The sequence below is a fragment of the Peromyscus leucopus genome, chromosome X (assembly GCF_004664715.2).
Source record: "Peromyscus leucopus breed LL Stock chromosome X, UCI_PerLeu_2.1, whole genome shotgun sequence".
NCBI classification, from domain to species: domain Eukaryota; kingdom Metazoa; phylum Chordata; class Mammalia; order Rodentia; family Cricetidae; genus Peromyscus; species Peromyscus leucopus.
Window position 1 is genome coordinate 34,659,323 of NC_051083.1, and position 24,178 is coordinate 34,683,500.

Below are 24,178 nucleotides of genomic sequence, written 5' to 3' on the forward strand. Positions count from 1 at the left end.
TAACTCCTTCAAACTCCACCATAGACTTCTAAGACCTACAGCCATATGGCCAGCTGCCTAATGGCCAAACATCTTATAATTATATAAGCATTTTAAATTCATTATGCCGAAATCTTCAACTACTGCCAATCTCAAAGCTTCTTACATATCCAAACACTTGGTGAAAGACACTCTCTTACATTTGCCTGAGGTAGCATTGTGGACTGCATGCTTGATAGCTGCTTCTTACTTATTTATGTTCAATAAACTATGAAGTCTGCTCTGCCTTCTAAATTTTCCTTTCATTTGTCTCAGATTCCATTGCAACTGCTATAATTTTGGTCTTCACCTTTCATGATTTGAAATGTATAAAACCTTACAAGTAATACCTCTAATCTTGGGTCAGTGAGCAGTGAGCAAAACAATGCAAGCCAGTTAACAGAGCCCTTTGCGAGTAAACAGCAGCTGTGGTCCTGTTCTCTTCCCATAGCCATTATGTAACCCAAACGACTGACAATGTTCAACACAGGCAACTTGTTCTTGAACGGATACATCTATACTGACATAATCCTCTTTTCCATTTTGTAGGTCATGATAGTATTACATGATGTTTACAATCAGGAGTCTTAACTATATACAGGAGCAAAAGTTACTGTAATTGCATGGAATTTATAAGACAGGCTGAGTTACAGATAATTTTTTGTTCTATATTTGTGTCTCTATCCTCATCTTTCACTAAAAAAAGCATTCTGGAGTGCAAATGAATGCAAAGGACTAGAGATAACTTTAACTAGTTTTAACTGACTAGAAAAAGCACGTGATGTGTAGGCTCTGGTACTCTGGTTATGGGTAACATTTCTTCATGTGATCTTGACAGTTTGTGGCAGACTCCATGGATGAAAATGACTGTGCCATGAAGTGCAAAATGGAAAATCTGATCACTACACACAACTTAGTAGTTTTCTTTTTGTTCTTCTGAGATGGTTTCTCTGTGTCGCCCTGGCTGTTCTGGAATTCTCTCTGTAGACAAGGCTGGCCTCAAACTCAGAGATATGCTTGCCTCTCAAGTGCCGGGATTAAAAGTATGTGCACTACCACACTTAGCTAGCTTGGTAGTTTTCTTTTTTTAAACTCTCCACCCAGAGTAAGCCAATAATCCCAAGTATGAGGCACACAGCTATTTACAATTCAGTTCATCAAGCAGCTTTGCTTGTGCATGCTGTAGGAGTCATATCAAATGACCAGTCTGGAGGCACTTGCTGTTCTCATGCTCCCATCACCACCTAACTGGCACGCACTGAGCTCCCTCAGCATGAGATAGAATACAACTTTTTATAGCCTCCTCAGCTGCCTGGAAAGCTCTCCCACTGCTTTCTTGTCCAGTATCATCTGTAATCTTCTTTAGCACAAAACTGCACTAATACAGTCAATCTTGTACTGAACATTTTGTGCTGTCTCTTTGCCAGACTGTGAGTTCTCTGAGATCAAGAATTCTATCTTTGTCATGCCTTTTCTCTTCAGACTTTCCATTTATTAAGCATATCTAGGTGCTCAATAAGGAGAATTAGGAAGGAAACAGGTACCCAGAAAAATAAAGTATCAGCTTTGACAAATTTTACTGTTAGAAAAAGACAGGCTAAGATTGTTTTTTATTTTTGGTGCTGGGGCTCACCCAGGGCCCCATGGCTTCTGAGCACATGCTCCACTGCTGAGCTACACACTTAGTCTCACATGTTAATTTTAAACACAGTTAAAAAGCCACATATCTAAACATCAATTCAACTGGCTAATTGAACTTCCTGCTCTATATCTAAAAGAACCTATGAACTTTTTGGATGTACTCTATTTACAATCACCTCAACTCGAGCTTCCACTTCGAAGGAAAGTCAGTGAGCATTTTTTTCAATGTTTCTTCAGTCTTCTGTGGATATCGCTCTATATAAATAAAACACTGATGGCCAGTGACCAGACAGGAAGTATAGGCGGGACAAGGAGAGAGGAGAATTGGGGAAACAGGAAGAAGGGGGGAGAGACACTGCAGCCACCGCCAGGACAAGCAGCATGTAAAGACGCCGGTAAGCCACCAGCCACGTGGCAAGGTATAGATTTATAGAAATGGGTTAATTTAAGATAAAAGAACAGTTAGCAAGAAGCCTGCCATGGCCATACAGTTTATAAATAATATAAGCGTCTGAGTGATTATTTTATACGTGGATTGTGGGACTGCGGGGATTGGTGGAACCTGGAGAGAAGCCCTCCAGCAACATCAGTCTCTTCTGTATTTCTCTCATGTGACCTGGAAAAGTTTACTCCTTTAAAGAAAAAGAACTTTCTCTGATTGAAGTGAAAGCAGTGTTAGTCTAAGAATGGCATCTCTAGAGGCAAGGCTTTCTGAATGGCTTCCAGCAACCAGGCTCTAAAGCAGGCTATTATGAATTGTGATAGCGATGAGACCCTGTTCTTAACAAATCAAAATGAGGACACAGTACAGTTCTTTTAGGGAACAAGTACTCTGCAGTGAGAGTTGCAAGTGCTCACATGGACCTGGTGTGCAACTAGATGCAAGTTTGTACTAAAACTCTAGTCCTTGCCTTTGTTCTGTGAAATGGGGCTATTACCATCTATTTTACAAGGTTCTTATGAGGTCAAATGCAGTGTAAGGCACACAGTAGATGGACAAGTTTTAAAGATTTCCATTATTATTATTCATCATGCTTGTAAAAACAAAGATTATAATGTAGAGAGACAATAAGGCCAAACCAATGTCCTTTAGGAAAGAAACATGATAAACAGTCCTTTTTGGAGTTTAAGATGTTTGGTAATATCACTTCAACATGCTACTTTATAAACAAAAACTTCTGTTAGTGTTTCTTCTCATCATGGATCATGACAAATATTTTTTTTTTTCAAAAGCTTATAATAGAAGCTAGGGAAATAGTTCAGTCAGTACAGTGCTTGATACAAACTAGAGTCACCTGGGAAGAGGGAATTTTTTCTTTTCTTTTGTTTTTTGGTTTTTTCAGACAGAGTTTGTCTGTGTAACAGTCCTGGCTGTCCTGGAACTTGCTCTGTAGATGGGGCTGGCCTCAAACAGAGATTGGCTTGCCCCTGCCTCCTAAATACTGGTTAAGATTAAAGGCATGCACCACCACCACCTGGCTGTAAGAGGGAACCTTAACTAAGGATTTGCCTCCATTAGATTGGCCTGTGGGCCTGTCTATGGAACAATATTTTTTTTAGATTTACTTATTTTATGTGTATGAGTGTTTTGCCTGCATGTATGTATGTATGTATACCACATGAATACCTTGGGCCTCTAGAGGTCAGAGAATGCACTGTGTCTCTTGTAACTGGAATCATAGATGGTTGTGAGCCATCATGTGGATGCTGGGAGCTGAACCCAGGTATTTTACAAGAGCAACAAAGTGCTCTCAACAGTGATCCATCTCTCCAGCCCCCACACTTCTTGATTAATGATTGGTGTGGGAGGGCCCAGCGTATTGTAGGTAGTGCCATCCCTGGACAGGTAGTCCTGGATTATATAAGAAAGCAGGTTGGGCGGTGGTGGTGCACGCCTTTAATCCCACCCAGCACTCGGGAGGCAGAGGCAGGTGATCTCGGTGAGTTCGAGGCCAGCCTGGGCTACAAAGCAAGTTCCAGGAAAGGCCCAAAGCTACACACAGAAACCCTATCTCAAAAGAAAAAACAAAAAACAACTCCTCCCCCCAAAAACAAAAAATATAAGAAAGCAGGTTGAACAAGCCAGTAAGTAGCATTCCTCCATGAATTCTGCCTCAGTTTTTTTTTTCCCTGAGACAGGGTTTCTCTGTGTAGTTTTTGGTGCTTGTCCTGGATCTTGCTTTGTAGACCTGGCTGGCCTCAAATTTGCAGAGATCCACGTGGCTGTTTCCTGAGTGCTGGGATTAAAGGCATGTGCCACCACCACCCAGCCCCCTGCCTCAGTTTTTGACTCAACTTCCTTCCATGGCTTCCCTCAGTGATGGACTGTGGTCAGAAAATGTTAAGTCAAATACTCTTGCCTCTCCAAGTTGGTTTGGTCATACTGTTTATCACAGCAATAGAAAATAAACTAGAACACTGTACAAGCATTAGGACCTGAGTTTGATTCCCCAGTACCCAAAGAAAAAGTTGAGCATTGCTGCACACATTGTAATCTCAGAGTTGGGGAGGCAGAGGCAGGCAGATCTCTGAGGCTCAGGTAGCCTAACTGGTGAGCCCTAGATCCCTAAGAGAACCCATCTCAAAGCAAGCAAGTAAGCAAGCAATCAAACATGGCCACCCAAAATTTGCCTTTGTACTTCACATCCTTTTGCACATATCTATCTGCTCACTGAAAAACATGCACACATATCAAACACCTTATTCCCCTGTCAAAAAGCCTATAATATGGCTGAGGGTATAACAGTTCAGCGGTAGAATGTGTACTTAGCATATATGATGTCCTGGGCTCAATTCCTAGTCCCAATAACAAAACAAAGTGAAATAGCCATGTAATTAGAAGTCTGATTTTTTTTTGTTAGCTTAAGGGCTCATACCTGAATCTACTGATATTTTAACTATTGTCTGGGCTCTGTGGCCCCCCTGCTGCTCCCTTGGGGGCCTCTCCCCCATGTTGGGGGGAGGATTTCAGGTCTGCTGGCATTGGCTCAGCCTCAGCTGCCAAATGTAGAATTTAAGTAAGTCTTTATCATTCTATTTACCAATACAAACTTGGGAGTCAGACGTTGCAGTAAAAACCTGCTAGATCAGAGAAACAGAAAAGCAACCAGCTGACCTTCCTTTTTGGCCAGAGATCCAGCAAGAGAAGCATCACTCCATTCGTCCCAAATCCAAAAGACCAGGAATCTCTAAGTCCCTCCCTCCTCCTTCCTGTGCGTCTCTCTGTCTTCCTGGCTCCCCTGTCTTCTCTATGGCTAATTTCTGTCTAGTCTCTGGCTCTGCCCCCTGAGCCAAGGTTAATTTTATTTACATAGTCTTGGAGTTTCACAGTGTGATTAAATATCCCGCAATAAAAGTCACACATACCTTTGCTGTATCTGAAACGGAATTCCAGTAACCACCACTGAGTGAGAATTTTCCGCTACCTATCCGTGCCAATATTTCCTCTGGAGTATCATCAGGACCATTTGCAAATGGAGTGTAACTAGATTATAATAAAGTCAAAATGTCAATGCATAAAATTTCTCTTATAGTTAATAATGTTTACATTTATTTATAGTTTCTAAAAGTATTCTGAGTAGTTTAGTTAATGTAATACTTTATTGGAGTCTATCAAAGTAAATAAAAGATAGTAAAATGAAGCTCCATAGGCCAAATAATAGGTTATATTAATTACACTTTGTGGTAGTTTGAATGAAAATGGCTTCACAGGCTCATAGGGATTGGCACTATTGGGAGGTGTGGCATTGTTGGAGTAGGTGTGGCCTTATTGGAGGAGGTGAGTCACTGGGGGTGGGTTTTGAGGTCTCAGAAGCTCAAACCGGGCCTAGTGTGATTTCGTTCTTTTTCTGTTGCCTATGGATCAAGATGTAGAACTCTCAACTCCTTCTCCAGCACCATGTCTGCCTGCATGCTACCATGTTTCCCACCACGACAATAATGGACTGAACTTCTGAACTGTAAGCCAGCCCCAATTAAATGCTTTCCATTATAAAAGTTGCAGGGCTGGGGATTTAGCTCAGTGGTAGAATGCTTGCCTACCAAGTGCAAGGCCCTGGGTTCGGTCCTGAGCTCCGGGGGAAAAAAAAAGATGCTGTGGTCATGGTGTCTCTTCACAGCAATAGAAACTCTAAGTAAGATAGACTTAATATATATTATATGTATTTTAGTTATGACACAGTCTAAGATAATATATTAAAACAGCATGTTTATTACATAATCAGAATAAAAGTATGAAAAAGTAATTTAACACCATAAGACATTAAAAACACAGCTAAAGCCAGGTGTTGTGGTACCCCTTTAATCCCAGCACTAGAGAGGCAGAAGCAAGCACATCTCTGAGTCTGACGCCAGCCTAATATACATAACGAGTCCCAGGCTAGCCAGGACAACACAGTGGGACCCATTCTCAAACCGCCCCCAAACCAAAAACAAAACAAAAAAAAGGAAAGCTAATTAAAAAAAGAATACAGTTGCCAGGTGTGTGTGTGTGTGTGTGTGTGTGTGTGTGTGTGTGTGTGTGTGTGTGTATATGTGTGTGTACACGCCTTTAATCCCAGCACTTGGGGGGCAGAGGCAGGCAGATCTCTGTGAGGTCAAGGTCAGCCTGCTCTACAGAGTGAGTTCCAGGACAGGCTCCAAAGTTACACAGAAAAACTCCGCCTCAAAAAACAAATGAACAAAAAAGGATACAGCTATAAATATGATAATAATTATACTACTATATATATTAGTATGAGAAACATGGAAAGATATTACAATATAGGGATTTAAAAAGCCTACATAATTTAGATAAAATATTGATGAATAAATGCTTATGGTACACACTTACCCAGTAAGCATTGTATAAAGGAGGACACCAAGACTCCATATATCACAGGCAGCATCATAACCTTGTCGTTTCAAAACCTAGAAAAAGTAAAAGATGATTATTAACACACTAATATATTTAAAAATTTATATATTTGTGCATAGGCCAGCTTGTCTGTATGTGCACCACAAAGGCCAGGAGAGGGGTCTGATCCTATGGAACTGGAGTTACAAATAATTGTTAGCTGCTGATCCTTTGCAAGAGCAGCAAATGCTCTTAACTGAAGTCATCTTTCCAGCTTCTCCACACTAGTGTTTTTTTAGATATATTTAGATATTGAATGGAATTGTATTTTCCAAATCAACACACCAAGCTCGTGGGCGCTCACAGACTCTGGACTGACAGCTGTGGAGCCTACACGGGACTAAACTAGGCCCTCTGCATGTGGGAGACAGTTGTGTAGCTTGGTCTGTTTGAGGGGCCCCTGGCAGTGGGACCAGGATCTATTCCTGGTGTATGAGCTGGCTTTTTGGAGCCCATTCTCTATGGAAAGATACCTTGCTCAGCTTTGATGTAGTGGGGAGGGGCTTGGTCCTGCCTCAATTGAATGTACCAGGCTTTGTTGACCCCCCATGGGAGGCTTTACCCTTTCTGAGGAGTGGATGTGGGGGTGGGTACAGGAGGAATGAGAGGCGGGAGAGAGCGGGGGATGACCGGGAGGAGGGGTGGGAGAGGGAACTGTGGTTGGTATGCAAAAATGAATAAAAATATTTTTTAAAAGGAAACAACAAAAACCAAGTAAGACCATGCAGTAATCAAATTAGAACATTCTGCTTATATACATTTATGTATATTATGTTAAATTCATATATACATTTATGAATTTAACACTGGTATTTGAGTATTTATTATGTACTGCTGTGGGTACAGAGAGGGATACAGGACATATCAAAGGTAATTTCTTTTACATATTTCTTCTTGAGACATAACCTCACTATGTAGACCAGGCTGGCCTAGAACTCATAGAATTCCACCTGTGGAGCTGGGGATCAAATCCAGGGTTTCCTGTAGGTTAGGAAAGCACTCTATCACTGAGGTATAATTTGAGCTCCAATAATTCTTGATATAGGGAGAGAGTTAGCTAGTTTGTATTGGACCTTCAAGTAAGATGGCTGTAGGCAAAGAAAAGAGGCAGTCAAAAATAGAAGCAAAAGACAAAGCTGTGTGTGGTGGCTCACATCTGCAATCTGAGAACTTGGGAGGCTGAGGTGGATCACTGCAAGTTCAAGGCCAGGCTGGTACAGAATTGAGACCCTGCCTCAGAACAAAACAAGAGGACAGAATAGTGCTAATGATAGGCAAAGGAGTAAAAAGTAGCTAGAACTTCAGGAAGAGGATACTAGAGAAACAGAAGAATTCAGATTTTTCTCCTGTAGGCAACCTGAAGTCAATGAAGCATTAAACGGAAATAAAGGGCTGGCATTTTATTCCAATGATCAGTTCAGTGATCCTTCAATTAAACAATAATTAACTATCTATATTACAGATATAAATGAGTTCTTAAATATACCTAAATACAGCAAGCACACTCTCACAATTACCTCTGGTGCAACAAAATTTGCAGTATAACAAGGAGTCATGAGAAGACCATTTTCCGCTCTCAGCTGTTTTGCAAAGCCAAAATCACAAATTCGAATAGATTCTGGATTACCAGATTCATCCACATAAAGAATGTTGCTAGGCTTCAAGTCTCTGTGAACCACCTAGTTGAAATAAAAATTAGAGATTTATGTTAACACAATACATTTCCCCACTGAAATTTCTTTATTCTCGTACTGCCAAACAATGCACCTAACAAGCTGATGAGTGCATAATGCTGTTAATGTAAGTGTATTGTTCTAACACTGACTAACCTGGGCATAAGGAGGAGGAAGAAACAATGTTAGTTAACTTTTCCCTCTTGTCCAATTGTGTAACTGGGTAAAGGAGAAATGCAAATAGCAACTATATCTATCTCCAGGTAATTCATTCACTTCATAATAGTTATCCAGTCTCTACCACATGCCAGTGTATTATATAAAGAGCTGCAGATACTGTGTAAGTAAGTCCCATAAGATCCTGGCTGTTTCATGCTAGGCACTTGCTACATAGTGGAAAGGAATATAACAGACAGGTTCACATAAGGCATTTTAAAGTATGAGACAGTTTTGAGAGGAAATAAATTGTGACCTAAGACCTAAAGTAGACACTTAAAACAAGCCATGAAAACTGTGAGATAAAGCTATTCTAAAGTGAGGGAATGGTATATATCAAGATAGGAAAACAATAAATACACACACAGGCATGCTATTTAAGAGTAAAAACCAACTAATTTAAAAAACTCAAATCAAAACCCCCTAAATTCATTTATTTGATGTACAAATCAAGATGTCACATAAACAAAATCATTCTCTTTTTAAAAAGTTTAGATTTGATTCCTTTTTCAATCACCAAGTCCAAGTCTATATTTTAATCACCTTAGTTATAGTTCCTAACATCCAGGACATTAATTGTATTTTCCAAATTAACTGGTAAGACACAGGGAAAAGAACACAGAAGACTTAGATAACCATAAAGCTATCAGTTGTTCAGCAAATATTGTCTTCTACTAATTTCAAGGTACAGTACTAGGCAAATCTTGACTACCACACGACCAGAGAGCTGTAGATCTAACACATTCCACTTCTTAGCTTTTAAAGGCAAAACAAACAAACAAACATAACCACCAAATGAACAACCAACCAAGATGAGACCACTGCACCGAAATGAACTCCTTAAGAAGTTATTTTTCACACACACACACACACACACACACACACACACACACACACACACACGAGCTAGAGATTGGCTTAGTTGGTAAAGTGCTTGCCTTGAAAGCTCAAGGACCCGAGCTCAATCCCCAGAAACTATATAAATGTGCCAGGCACGGTAGTAAGTGTTTGCAATCCCACGGCTAGGAAGGCAGACAGGATGGAGCTTATCGGCTGTCAGTTGAGCCTAATTGGTGAACTTCAGGCCAGTGAGAGACACCCTGATCCAAAAGAGATAGATGGTGTTCCTGAGGATGACAGCAACGTTGTCCTCCATGATCCATACGCATGCGCGCGCGCACACACACCAAGAACACACACACAAATACTTAAAAAACCTTTGACCTATACCGTAAATGCATTTTTATTAATAAGAAAACTTTCTCCCTGTGATATTTTTTCCTCCTCTATCTTCCTTCTCTTTATTTTTTCCTTTCCCCTTTCTTCCACAGACTTCATTCTTTTAAAAATAATTAGTTTTTTTTCTTTCTTTCTTAAAAAATCATTTAGTAAAATCTGTATGCAGGAGAAAACAATGAGATCTTTCACTAGGTGACAAATTGGCTTTACTCGTGTATATGGATAGAAACCACCATTCTTTTTTTCTGCTTATAATTTTAAGTGGACCTGGTTTTCAAGGATACAGAGTGCTAATGTTTTACAGATCCAAAGATCTTATCAACTTTTTCTTAGAAAGCATAACAACTCAATATAAGCATGCTAAGATTTCAAAGTACTTCAGGCTTAATTAAAAAGGTTTGTGTAAAGGAAAAGTGGTAGAATAATGAAGCGCATTACAGTTTTCTGCTACTTTTATATTTTTAATTTTAGCTTGAGTATTAAGAAAAAAGGATGTGCATACAAGTATGTGTATGCATAAATTATGTTCAAAAGACTTACCCCTTGTGCATGAAGATACTCAACAGTTTTGGTTATAGTAAACAGGACAGCACTGGCCTCTCGCTCTGAGAAAAACTTCTGTCTAAGAATTTTATCCAGCAATTCGCCTCCTTTCATAAGTTCTGTTACTACATACACATATTTTCCATCATCATATACCTGTAAAATTTAAAATAGCATAAAAATTATTTGAAGCTTTATGTCTCTAAATCACTACTCAAACATACTAAAGATAAGTGAATATATTAAAAGAAATAAAATTGCATATTCAAGAAAAATTTACTTGTGAAAAACCAATACAGGATTTTTGGAGATTGTGCAAATGAATCATTTACAGTGAACAGCTTCACATTTAATGTGACTTAGCCAACACTCTTTATCTAAGACAAATTATTGTGAGAAAACAAGAGTCTTGACAGTATCTAAAGAGATAGCCTTTGAGTCTATGTGAGCACCAACAGCAAGAGAAAGCTGACTACTTACTTGGGAAGTGGATATTTCATCAATACTCAGTTATAACAAAAGCCACAGAAGACAGAGGTATCAGGACATCCCAGGTAAAGAATACCTCACTTGTCCTGGGGTGATAATGGTCAGAAATGGCTTCCTGGGAGGAAGCAGCCTATAGCAAAGTCTTAGTTGTGGTAGTCAACCAGGTAAAGAAGGGAAATGATATTCCTACTTAAGGATTCACACATTCAAAAGCACTTGGGAGAAAATGAGGCACGCATGCTTTAAAAAGTCTACATCCCAAATAAAGCATGGCCAGAACACAGGGGGTGTAAAAAAGTATGAAAACTGCTCCAGAGGAAGGCAGGTGGAAGCACAGTTTAGGGAGCCTTCAGAAAGACTAATCAATCTTGAATATTAGTAAGTTCAAATTCACATAATATAAGCAATAATGATAAAATAGGTTTTTAAACAAAAGTAGAAAATGAATTATAGAGTTTTTTTTGCTTTTTGTCTTTTTTTTTTTTTCTGGAGCTGAGGACCGAACCCAGGGCCTTGTGCTTGCTAGGCAAGCGTTCTACCACTGAGCTAAATCCCCAGCCCCAAATTATAGATTTTAAATGTTTTATTATTAATTTCTTAAAAATCAATCCTCTTCCTCCAATATATTCCCTTCTAACTCCTGTCCCTGTCCTGCTGGTCCCCTCCTTCTTACTACTACAAGTCCCTTCTTATGATTTCATGCCCCCTTCCCAAACTTCCCTTAAGGTATCTTTATCACCTTTCATGGTCACCTTTCCTGTTTCATAACCTATACCCCCACTTGTGTACACACACACACACACACACACACACACACACACACACACACACACACAAAATCTAGGATCTTTATATAAGAAGAACTATGCAGTTTCTGTCATTCAAAGTCTGGGATACTTTTCTTACGATAATTTCCACTTTCATCCATTCAATGTTACTTTCTAAGCTGACTATTCTGAAGTAGTCTTTGTGTACCATGTAATATTTGAAAAATATCCCAAATATGAGTTTGACAATTGCTTCAAGTTATCTTTGCTAAAGAATCTACTTACATCCTTTAGAGTAATGATGTTTGGATGCTGTCCATAACGAAGAAGAATTTCAATCTCTTCTGTTGGATCTCTCTTGCTTTTATCAATAATCTAAAAGGCGAGATATTCGTCATAAAATTTTATGAACATGAACCTTAAATGTTTCTAGTTACATACCTTAGGTATCCTCACTATATACTAGGCAGTTGTAGTTATCTACTTAGCAAGATTGTTTCATTAGAAAGCTAGTCTCCATATAGATGGCTAGATAAGGCTAACCATGCCACACATTCCTACTAGGTCATGCCAAGGAAACTTGGTAGTAAAGTTGGGACTCACTAAAAACTCAAAAGCTGCAAGAAAAGTTACCACATCGTTTTTTTTTTTCACCCTTGAATTTCTCAAAAATTTGAGAATCAACTTCTAATTCCCTATCAATACAGATAACTAAGAGATAGATATGTCTGCAATACCACCATTAGCATCTGCTTATTGAATGAAATTTCCTTTTTTTTTTTTCAAGACAGGGTTTCTCTGTGTAGCCTTGGCTGTTCTGGAACTACCTACCACTGTAGACCAGGCTGGCCTTGAACTCAAGAGATCCACCTGCCTCTGCCTCTAGGGTGCTGGGATTAAAGGCATGTGCTACCACCACCCAGCTGATTTACTTCTTTTAATTATTTTAATAGACTATTACATTAGCTGTAAGCTACTTACAAAAATTAAGTAAACAACCTTATTTCTGAAACTAAGTAGAAAGCTCTGTATAAAACCACCCCATGAATATTACTTGACTATATTTGACTATAATAAAGCTCTTTAAAATATTAACACAGACTTTTAACTCTTTTATGTTAGTTGCTTAAATTTTTTTCTGCATGTTTTAGTATGTTCAAGTGCTATACACATATATGGTGTTAGAATCTCCAGAACTGGAGTTACAGATGATTGTGTACTCCCATGTGGGTTCTAGGATTCAAACCTGGGTCTGCTGGAAGAGCAGTAAATGCTTTCTCTTTTAAATGATTTTATTTTATGTGTGTGTACCACACGTGTGTAGGAGTCCTCAGAGATCAGAAGTGGGTGTTGGATCCCCTGGAACTGGAGTTACATACTACTGTGAGCCACCATGTGGGTGATGGGAAACAAACCAGCAAGAACAGTATGTGCTCTTAACCCCTAAGCCATCCCTCCAGCTCTAAGTACTATATTTTGTAAAGACAATTTGTGCTTTGTTTTATGAGAAAGGGTCTCACGGACTCCACACTGGCCTCAAACTCACTATTTAGCTGAGGATGAAATCCCCCTGATTTCTCCTGCCTCCATTCCCAAATGCTGCAATGACAGGCATGTGCTACCACACTTGGCTCAATTCTGGCTTTTGAGTCATTCAAAGAGTAGTCTGAAACAAATTTTGTGGTCTTTATGTTCAATTTTATTTTTATCAGTTTTAGTTTTTAATTTTTTTTTAAGGTAGATTCTCATTTTGTAGCCCATATCGGTCTCAAAGTTACCATGTAGCTAGCTCAGGCTGGCCTCACAGTGGCAGCAATCTTTATAAAATGGGACCTTAGGACATGTTTGATGTGTTTATGCATGCAAGACACATTCCTAAACTGCCTATCAAGTATACCATTCCCCTTTTCTCCTTGTATGTTAGTAATCTGAAACTTCTATTCACTTTAGATTTCAATAAGAACAGTGTACAGCAGAACAGCATGTTAAATCCAATTCTTTGGTTCATCATTGTATCTGATAGAAAGCCTCACGAACACTCATGTCTCTTTAAAGCAATTATATCCAGGTTTACATAGTAATAATAATTTGCTACTCTTTCCCCAACTAAACATGAACTATTTATACTTATAAACTACTACTATGAAGATTCAAGGTCAGTTGGAAGCTTTGGCATTACTTGAATTACTTGAAGTGGGAAATTATAGTGAAACGGCAAAGAATTTGAATATAATGTTTGTTCATTAATAGCTAGAGGTTTAAAATTCAAACTTTAGCCGGGCGGTGGTGGCGCACGCCTTTAATCCCAGCACTCAGGAGGCAGAGCCAGGCGGATCTCTGTGAGTTCGAGGCCAGCCTGGGCTACCAAGTGAGTTCCAGGAAAGGCACAAAGCTACACAGAGAAACCTGTCTCAAAAAAAAAAAAATTCAAACTTTATCATAAAACTATATACTTAGGTTTTGGCTTGGATACTTCTGTCTTAAGATATCATATTAAACTTACTAATGATGAGAAATGATCATGGTTCTTTAATTCTTTTAATGGTTCAAAGATTCGTTTTAGATATAAAGAAATGTAAATATAAACATTTTCACCAGATATAATGTAAAATTTGAACACAGTTTTGGGGAATTCCCTGATACTCTGATCATAAAGTAGGGACTATTTGGAGTACAGGGAATCCTATTAAAAATCATGCTGTATAAACTGGCACTTCTCTGGCTTAATTGGCTATATAGCCATTTTACTGTTCATTTCAGCAGAATGGGAATCCATGATTCCAGATTAAGATCTTTGAAGATCACTAACTCAGATACTTAAATTTATATTCAATTTATTTTATAACAAAAGGCACTTTGCTAAAGAGAAGAATGTAGTTTTTTAGGGAGAGTCTTGCCATACTGGCTAGGTTAACTTCTAACTCATGATTCTCCTGCCTCAGCCTCCTGAGTGAATTGCAGAAGTGCTACTGCACATGCACCTGGGTTGAAGAGTATAATTTTTAACTCATACTGATATATATGACTAAGAACTGCTAAGAGTTGTATTTTAAATCTAAAAATATTTACCTTCACTGCAAACTCCATGTTTGTGGCTTTATGTATACATCTCTTACAAACGGAGTATGAGCCAACGCCAATATCCTCTTTTACTTCATATCCATCAGTAAATTGAATACTGTTCCTGTGTAATTGCTACAAACAAAATCATAGATTGATATGAGTTCTGTAATGTCTCTAATGCATTTTATAAACAAGGAATATTTTACTGAGCATGTATTGTTGATGTTATTCACTAATATAAATATTAATAAAAATGAGTAAAAATATTATTCATAGCATGTGCTTATATTTAACAAGAGAAATATGTAGAATATAAAAAACAGAAATAATTGGTAGTCCACCTATACCCTTATCTTTGATATATCCTCTTTTGTTTTCATTTTTTGGAGACTATCATACAATATATTCTGATCATATTCTTTTCTCCCCCCAAACTCCTACCAGACACACCACTCAACTTCATGTTCTTTCTCTCTCTTAAAAAACAAACCAAAACCAAAGAAAACAAAACAAATAATCAGGAACAGACACACACACATACACACACACCACACACCACACACACACACACACACACACACACACACACACACACACACACACACACACACACACACACACCCTCCATGGAATCTGATTTGTGTTGGCCAACTACTCCTGAGCATAATGTCTGTCCTAGAGTGTAGTTGACATACTCAGCGTTACTCCATTAAAAAAACAAACTTTCCTTTTTCAGCAGGTTTGAGTTTCAAATAGGTTCTTGGCTAGGGGTGGAACTTTGTGTCTACTTCCTTTTCTACATGCTAGGATTTTGTTTGGCTTGAGCTTGTACTTCTAATATAAATACATATATTATATATATTATGTATATAGATATATGTGTATATATGTATGTAATTTATGCATATGTTATATGTATGTTACATTTGTGGGGTGCCCACAGAAGCCAGAAGAGGGGGTTGGGTCCCTTGGAGCTGCAGTTACAGATAGATGGTTGTAAATTGCCTAATGTGGACGATGGCACTTAAACTCAAGTCCTCTGGAAGAATGGAAAGTTGTTTTAATATCTCTAGCCTCTTTCATTCCCCAAACACCTACAGGCTTTTAGAAGTACCTTTAAAAATGAACACAAGTTTGAGACCTCTGGCACTTAAGAAAACCTTTAGGAGGATTCAGAATCAGAAATCTGGATTGTTTCTCTCATTTTCATCTCTCAGTAGCTATGACCTCCTTTCTTCACCTTCAAGTCATAACTTATATATGTTTGGCTAAAGAAAGCTATTAATTTAATTTAATGAATTAAAAAATTTAAATGTATTTTTAGTTTTCTATACAGTAATTGCACACGTTTCTGATGTATATTATATTTCAATATATGTACACAATGATCACACAGGGTAAATTAAAACTATCTTCCCACAATGTTATGACAAAAAAGGGAATCTCAGAGTTTCTCCTCCTTTAACAGTCTTTACCAGGTTAGTTTTCTGTTGCAAACACTGCTGTTCCCACATACGTGTACTTAGAAACCAGCTTCTAAAGTCCTTTACCTACTTCCCCCCCCCAAGTCTGATAATCAGGTCATATAAAGGCGTAAAGGTACAGTGCTAGATAATTTTTTTTGTTAACTTAACACCAACTGAGAAAATGTCTCCATTAGATTGGTTTGTGGGTATGTTTGTGGGACATTTTCCTGATTAATGGTTGATATGGGAGGGTACAGCCCATTGTGAGCAATGCCATCCTGAGTAGGTGGTCCTGGGTTGTGTAAAAAAGCAGAGTGAGCAAGCCAGCAAACTGTGTTCTTCCAGGCTTCTGCTTCAGTCCTGCCTCCAGGTTTCTGCCTTGAGTTTATTTACTGCTTGTTTTTATAAATAAAGTTTTACTGGAACCCAACAATGTACTTTGTACATGAATTATCTATGTCTGTATTTTTGCTATTTTTATTATTTTTTTTTTACTTGATCTTGCTAAGCAGCCAAGGCTTGTCTTAGTCTAACTCTGAGCACCCCCCCCCCACTAACACTGAAATCGATCCTTCTGCTGCAGCCTCCTGAACATTGTTGTTGTACAAGTGGCACCACGGCTACTTTTTTGCAACAACAGCAGTGTTGAGTAACTGTGAGAATAGTTAACAAAGCCTCAGATGTTTGTTTTCTTCTTTTTTATAAAATCTGCTAAGTTATGAACTTGCAGACCTGAATCTATTACTGCTGACCTGACAGAGGCAAGTAAGCCTAATAAACATTTTGAGATATAGAAGAGGGGGTCAACAAAATAGTGAGTGATGTTTACCTTAATTCTCTTAGAATTATACTTTCAAATCACATATAGGATTTTGGTTCATGCAATCATTGCAATGCTATATGAAAGAAATTTCTCTGATGTAAATGATCTAAAATGTTAACGTATTTTATATGTTCACTTAAAGTCAGCACATAAAATTTAACCTTACTATTCACATACTAAAATACATCAACATTTCAAATTCTAAATTATTGAGACACTACTTACCTGAACAATTGAATGCACACCAACTGTCTGCATAGCTTGGCTTTCATCATCTGAGGTAATAGCAACAAAACTAAACCCCCGAAAAAGCTGATGTGCATTAGCACTAGGTGGAATGCCAGGTGAATCTAAAAAGAAAGAGGAATTACTAAAATGAGTCTTTGGAAAGTATTTAAGGGAAAACCAGTTGACATTTTGAATTTTCTCTCTTATACTGCAACCATCAGCCTACTAATCTACTCTGTTTGTTTTTTGGTTTTTCGAGACAGGGTTTCTCTGTTTAGTTTTGGTGCTAGTCCTGGATCTCTACTGTAGACCAGGCTGGCCTTGAACTCACTGAGATCCGCCTGGCTCTGCCTCCCAAGTGCTGGGATTAAAGGCGTGCCCCACCACTGCCTAGCACTAATCTACTCTTAGAGCCTAGAAAATAGTTAATGTATGAAAAACATAATAAATCAATGAATTATTGGCTTAATGGTATTTGAAATTAGTGTCATTCCATTCATTTTCTAAGAACAAGGGAAATTTTCTTGATCTGTGCTGTCCAATATAGTAAGCAACCACATATAGTTACTGAGTATTTAAAATGTGTCTAAACTGTAATTAAATTCAATCAGCCACATGTGATTATCATACTAGACATCATGGTCCTACATGATGATCTACTAATAATATGGCTCCTCATTTTTATTGGGGGGGGAATGCAAGGGTCATATAAAGCAAATTTAGGAGATTCAAGGAAAAGATTTTCTGATTGAACCAGAAAGTGATAGCCATCGTCTTATGAGTTTTCCTGTTTTCTCTTTACCTTTGGGAGTTTTTGCAGTAAACTCAGGATCAAAATAAAATGTATCTTCAGGCCTGCCAGTTGCAGGCTTAAAAGGTGGGTGAATTTCTCTTCTATAAAGTTTCTGTTGGAAACAAGAAAGACTTAGACATGGGTCAGGTTAATTTTTTTTTTCCAGACACGGTTTCACTGTGTAGTCCTGGCTGTCCTGGATCTTTCCCTGTAGGCCAGGCGTTTGTGAACTCACAGAGATCCACCTTCCCTGTCTCCTCTGGGATTAAAGGTGTGTGCCAACACCGCCCTCAGGTTAATTTTTAAAAACAGTTCAAACTTTTCTTTTTCCTTTTTTAAAGTAGTTGAGTACCCAGAGCCTTGGAAATGCTCCCTTAATTCCCTCAAGTGTGTCTTTAGTCTGTACTTACATTCCAGTCTATTGTTGAGAAAAATGAATGTCTTTTAATTTCTTCAACTCCATCTGGTCCAGCACCTATTGGAAATTGATTGGTTAACAGTTTTATTTCGAGGACAAACATGTACAATCATTCACAGATTTTGCTTTGAATATTTGTGTGAATATATAATAACCCCACTACAAAAAAATAAACATTAACCTTCCACTGGAAAAAAAATACAAACTCATGAAGGAAACTAATTAATTCAAAGTCTTTACCTAATCTGTTTGCAGGATTCCGTTTGAAAAGCATTCGTAAAAGACTCTGGGCTTCAGGACTCAGAAACTGTGGCATCCCAAGCTTGGCTCTAAATATAAATCCATGTAACAACATTTAACTTTTGGAGGCATTTTTCATCTTCAAACATTAAACTTTTTATTTTAAAATATGTTTAGATTCATACTAAGTTATGAAAAATAATAGCGATCATTCCACAATTCTTACAATGGCAGCATCTTATAGAACTATAATGCAATATAAAACTGACTGAAATAAGCTACTGATATCATTCAGATGACTCCAGGTTTATTTGCACTTACGTGTTTGTATAGTTTTATGCAATGCCCTCATGTACATGAGTAATCTCCTATATGGATGTACTAGTTCATTTATTTATTGAATTCTGAATGATACCTGAATTGTGCTCAGTTTGGATAATTATGAATAAAGCTGCTACAAACATACATGTACAGGTTTTTGAGTAAGCATTATAAAAATCAGTACTATGAGAATAAGGCCTTCTGAGCCTTGGTTATGGCTATTACTCTTTTGCTCGTTAGTGCATCTTTAAAAGCAAAGGGATTGGAAACCCTTGGGTTTTCAAACTATAGCCCTAGAACCCTTTTCCAAATGGACTTTAAGAAATCTAATACTGAAAAGAGAATATGGGTGCTTTATATACCACTTTCCTGTGTTTCAATTCCTTTAACAGCCCTCTAATGAAGGGAAACTGATGGGAAAGGAGTTGATGGAACATTAGAGATCCTATGGCATACTAGCTGAAAACCACAAGGCTGGATGACCTTATGGTCTATTTCAGCTAGTGTACTAGTGCATTCTTTTCCCCAACCTAAAGAAAGCAAAGATCCTGTAAGTATGACAATAACAATAGATCTAGAGAAAACAGCTAGCATAGAATTTCCTATTTCAGAAATAGATCTTCTATTTATTACTTATTGAGTTGTTAGTGAATTGGTATGTGCCAGATATTGCTTAGTGCTCTGGCTATAGGTAGTATCCCCCCTTCAGCCTATAAAAGATTAATAGAGATAACCATAGTATATTAAGTGATGAATCCAATGCTGGGAATGGTGGTGCACATCTGTAATCAAAGCACTAGGGATACTAAGGCAGGAGGATCTCAAGTTTCAGGTCAGCCTAGATTGTACAGTGAAATCCAGTCTCACAAAACCAAACACAAAACACAAAACCAACTGATTAACCAAAAGACAGACCTAGAAAGGCATTTGCAAAGAATGCTAAGGGAGCAATAATGGGTATCTAATTTATCACAGAACATGGTGAAGGACATTCAAACAATGTTTTTTTTAATTTTTAAAAATTTTATGTGTGAATATTTTGACTGCATGCATGTCTCCACCATGTGCATTTAGTGCCCAAGGACAGGCAGAAGAGGGTATTGGGTCCCTGGAACTAGAGTTACAAATGGTTGTGCACTACTATTTGGGTGTTAGGAATTAGATATGGGTCCTCTGCAAGAACAAGTGCTATTAGTCAGCTGAGTCATTTTTCTAGCCCTCCTTCAAATGAATTTAAAGGTTGAATTTAGATTGAAGTTACTCATTGGGTTAGTACTGCCCAAAATGTTACTAAATAACATTATCCCGCCCCCCAGATACTTGGGGACAACAATAAAGACTGTTCTATGATCCAGTGAGCTTGTGGACTGTGATTTATTGCAGCCTTCATGCTGAAGACATAAAATAAAGTATACTATATATAAAAGGCTAAGAAATCTAGAGTAAATAATTTTTTTAGTATTTATTAAATTTAATTTATTTTCTAAATATTTATCTCTAGCATCCCCTTTTGAGAAGATAAATATTTGTTATAGAATTAGGCCTCTTTTGAGAAAACTGGAAAAGCACTGTTGTAATTCAGTAACGGGGGTATAGCAGAAGTCTTGAAACAGTAGTCTAGCATGACCAGATTTATTTTCAAGATAACTCCAGAAAACAATCTAGAATGGAAAGAGATGGTAGGTACTATACTAGAAGTGTGGCTCAACAGTGTCAGAGAGATCATCCCATTGCTTGAACACTGTGAGCAATGCATTGCAGAGGAATGGCTAGAACAATTAAATAGTTCTAAAATAAAATCAGAATATCTGGATATGAAAGAAGGAGGAAGACATGTTTCTGACTTGGAAAATAGGATATATAGAAATGTTTATTGGGGGTATACAGATAAGAAAAGAACTGTGGTGGTATTGTGTCCCCCAAAGTATTGTGCACCCTAATAAACTTATCTGGGGTCAGAGACAGAACAGCCACTAGATACAAAGGCTAGAAAATGGTGGCACTTACACCTTTAATCCTAGCTCTCCAGAGGTAGAAATCCCTCTAGATCTCTGTGAGTTCAAGGACACATTGGAAACGGCCAGACATGGTGACACATGCCTTTAATCCAAGAAAGCAAGCCTTTAATCCCAGGGAGTGATGGTAGAAGGCAGAAAGATATACAAGGCATGAGGGCCAGGAACTAGAAGCATTTGGCCTGGTTAAGCATTCAGGCTTTTGAGCAGCAATTCAGCTGAGACCCATTCTGGATGAGGACTCAGAAACCTCAGCTGGTCTTGTTTCCTCAGACTGGAGGCTTCTGTCCAGATAAGTTTATTAGGGTACACAATATTTTGGGGAACACAATACCACCACAAAGAACAGCAAGTAGGAACTTATTTTAAAGATGTGAAGTCATGCTTACTATAAAATCACATGGGTAAGTTAGAGTATACGTCTTGTGCCTAGTATACTGATGTAAGAAGACTTTGAAGGTTAAAAAAAATGTTGAGATTATAGGAAAGACTGAAGTAGGTTGGGTAACTGAATACAGAGAGGGAAGAAAGGGAGAAAATACATCAGAGATGGAAAGAGAAGATCATTTGAGAGGTGGTTAAAAAAAGAAATATTTTGAACATTAAAGATAATAAAAATAGGCTGGGAGGACAGTTCAGTGGTAGGGCATGTGCTAACATATACCAGACCCTAGGTTCAATTCCAGCATCAGGAAACAAAACAACAACAACAAAAAACAAAGAAAAATATAACTGGTTGAATCACACTGATTATTTGATGAAGGAAAAGTTCATTGTTCCAGAAAATACCAGCTAAAAATTGAGGAAAGAAAGACAGCAATAGAAGAATCATCTCTTTGAATCTTTAATATATATATATATATATATATATATGTATATGTATGTGTATATATGTATACACACACACACACACACACACACACACACACACACACACACACACACACACTGGTTTTTTTGAGACAGGGTTTCTCTGTGTAGCTTTGGAACCTGTTCTGGATCTCGCTTTGTAGACCAGGCTGGACTCGAACTCACAAAGATTCGCATGGCTCTGCCTTCCGAGTGCTGGGATTAAAGGTTTGTGCCACCACCATCCAGCTAAAATATTTTTTAAGGTAATGATTATTAACAGATTAAACCCTTAGACAACATTTGACAGGAAATGTCATGGGCTCAGCTCGAATGAAAGTGAGACAATCATCTACTCTAAGCCATCTGACTCAATGAAATAGGGAGTATGCAGTATAAGCCATCAAATACTACTACCAAGAAGTTGAAACAACTGAGTATGGTAGCACACACCCTTAGTCCTATATATTTAGAGGCTGAGGTAGGAGGATTGAAAGTTTGAGGCTAGTCTAGGATATGCATATTGTTTCAGATCAGTCTTGACTACACAGTAAGACTGTCACAAAATTACAAAACCAAATCAAATATCATCATAAAAACAAGAATTTAAGCAAAAAACAGGATAGCGGAAAAAATTACTAGTGGAATAAATTATTAAGTTATTAGCACAGTTCTAGGAGTAGACTAATTGTTATGTAACTAAGGTACCAAAAGAATCACAGAACTGGTTTTAAATCCATTCAATTATCAATGACAATTTGCCTGGAAAACTTCCATGCCAACTGACCATTAAGTGTTATCTCTGAAAACTAGCAGATCAGGAACAGCCTCATTCAACTAAAGACACCAGAAGTGCCAACTTATTGACAGTAATTATACTCATGTGTGATGCCAACCTACTTCTGGATGTGTAAAAACCTGTTATTACTTGAATCCTACCACTCCCTGAAACTCTATATAAGAACAGCTGGGTTCAGTGGCACACGCTTTTACACCCTGCACTCAGGAGGCCAAAGAAAGAGAATAAAACATGTGATCCAGCCGGGCGGTGGTGGCGCACGCCTTTAGTCCCAGCACTCGGGAGGCAGAGGCAGGCGGATCTCTGTGAGTTCAAGGCCAGCCTGGTCTCCAAAGTGAGTTCCAGGAACGGCGCAAAACTGCACAGAGAAACCCTGTCTCGAAAAACAAAAACAAAAACAAAAACAAAAAACAAAAAACAAAAAACAAAAAAAAACCAAAAAAACCCCATGTGATCCAGTCTGAGCTACATAGTGAGATACTATCTTAAAATAACACACACAGTCAGGTGGATCTCTGAGTTTAAGGCCAGACTGTTCTATAGAACTAGTTGCAGGACAGCAAGGGCTACACGGAGAAACCATCTTGAAAAACAAACAAGCAAACAACCCAACCCCCAAACACACCAAAAACAAAACAATACAAAACAAAATCATACCAAAAGAACATGGTTAGAAAGGTAAGACAAGTAGATGGAGAGTAGGAAATAACTAAGAAGAGAGAGAGAGAGAGAGAGAGAGAGAGAGAGAGAGAGAGAGAGAGAGAGAGAGAGAGAGATGTGTGTGTGTGTGTGTGTGTGTGTGTGTGTGTGTAGTAGCCAACAGTGTCAAACGCTCCTTGGAGAAATTTTCCTCATTTCTCTCTTGTAAAATAACTCCTGCTCTTTCTTTTATACTTAAGTATACACTAAGATATTATCCCACAACAGCTGAAATTATATTTATTTAAGCATTAATGATATACTTCCCCCACTAGAACATAAGGACTGTGAGACACTGAAGGTCTTTTCAGTATTCTTCATATTGAATTCAAGGATTGTAGCAAGAACTCTATTACTTGTTGAATGAATCATATGAATGAACAATAGGATTACCTTTCTGACAACCTGTCATGATTTAGCAACTAGAAGGCCATTGACAAATGGAGAGCAGTTTTAGTGAACAAATAGGTTGTGGAGTAAAAGAAGTTGAAAAACAATAACAAAAAGCACAGACTACATTTAAAGAGACTTTGTGTTGCAAAAGGATGAAAGAAGATAATGCAGTAACTGTAAAGGAAAGCCAGGTCAAAGAAAGGGCTTGGCTTTTTTTTTTTAATTACTAGAAAGCATTAGCTGAAATTAGGAGATGGGCAATTAAAGTTTGATAGTGAGAGTTCAATGAACATTCATTCATGTAATATGTATTTTTTAACCTTTTTATTGTGCAGAATAACATGCCCCAAAGCCATCCAAACAAACAAATGCTCACCTAAAGTACACAGCTCAATATATAGCTGTCTGGCCAAGAACGATAGCATTGCCAGAAACTTCCATCCAACATAATAATTTTTTCTTATTTTGTTATGGTGATATTTTATCTGTACTGAAATGTGATTTTATTTGTATGTTAATAAATAAAGTTGCCTGGGGGGGTCAGAGCTATTAGAGCCATAGCAGAAGCTGGGCGGTGGTGGTGCATGCCTT

General features: G+C 38.0%; 1 protein-coding gene across 8 annotated transcripts in view; it reads right to left on the bottom strand.

Annotated features, from left to right (window-relative positions):
* Nucleotides 1–24,178, bottom strand: part of Rps6ka3 (ribosomal protein S6 kinase A3) — a 102,522-nt gene that overhangs the window by 4,478 nt on the left and 73,866 nt on the right. For all 8 annotated transcript variants that reach the window (XM_037199054.1, XM_028873223.2, XM_028873229.2 and 5 more), the window contains 10 exons: nucleotides 18,512–18,600; nucleotides 18,264–18,328; nucleotides 17,863–17,965; nucleotides 17,058–17,182; nucleotides 14,550–14,675; nucleotides 11,766–11,855; nucleotides 10,222–10,380; nucleotides 8,071–8,232; nucleotides 6,491–6,567; nucleotides 5,026–5,143 (listed from right to left, as the gene is read on the bottom strand). In XM_037199054.1, coding sequence (XP_037054949.1) covers nucleotides 5,026–5,143; nucleotides 6,491–6,567; nucleotides 8,071–8,232; nucleotides 10,222–10,380; nucleotides 11,766–11,855; nucleotides 14,550–14,675; nucleotides 17,058–17,182; nucleotides 17,863–17,965; nucleotides 18,264–18,328; nucleotides 18,512–18,600 — 1,114 coding nt within the window. The remainder of the gene's footprint in view (nucleotides 1–5,025; nucleotides 5,144–6,490; nucleotides 6,568–8,070; nucleotides 8,233–10,221; nucleotides 10,381–11,765; nucleotides 11,856–14,549; nucleotides 14,676–17,057; nucleotides 17,183–17,862; nucleotides 17,966–18,263; nucleotides 18,329–18,511; nucleotides 18,601–24,178) is intronic.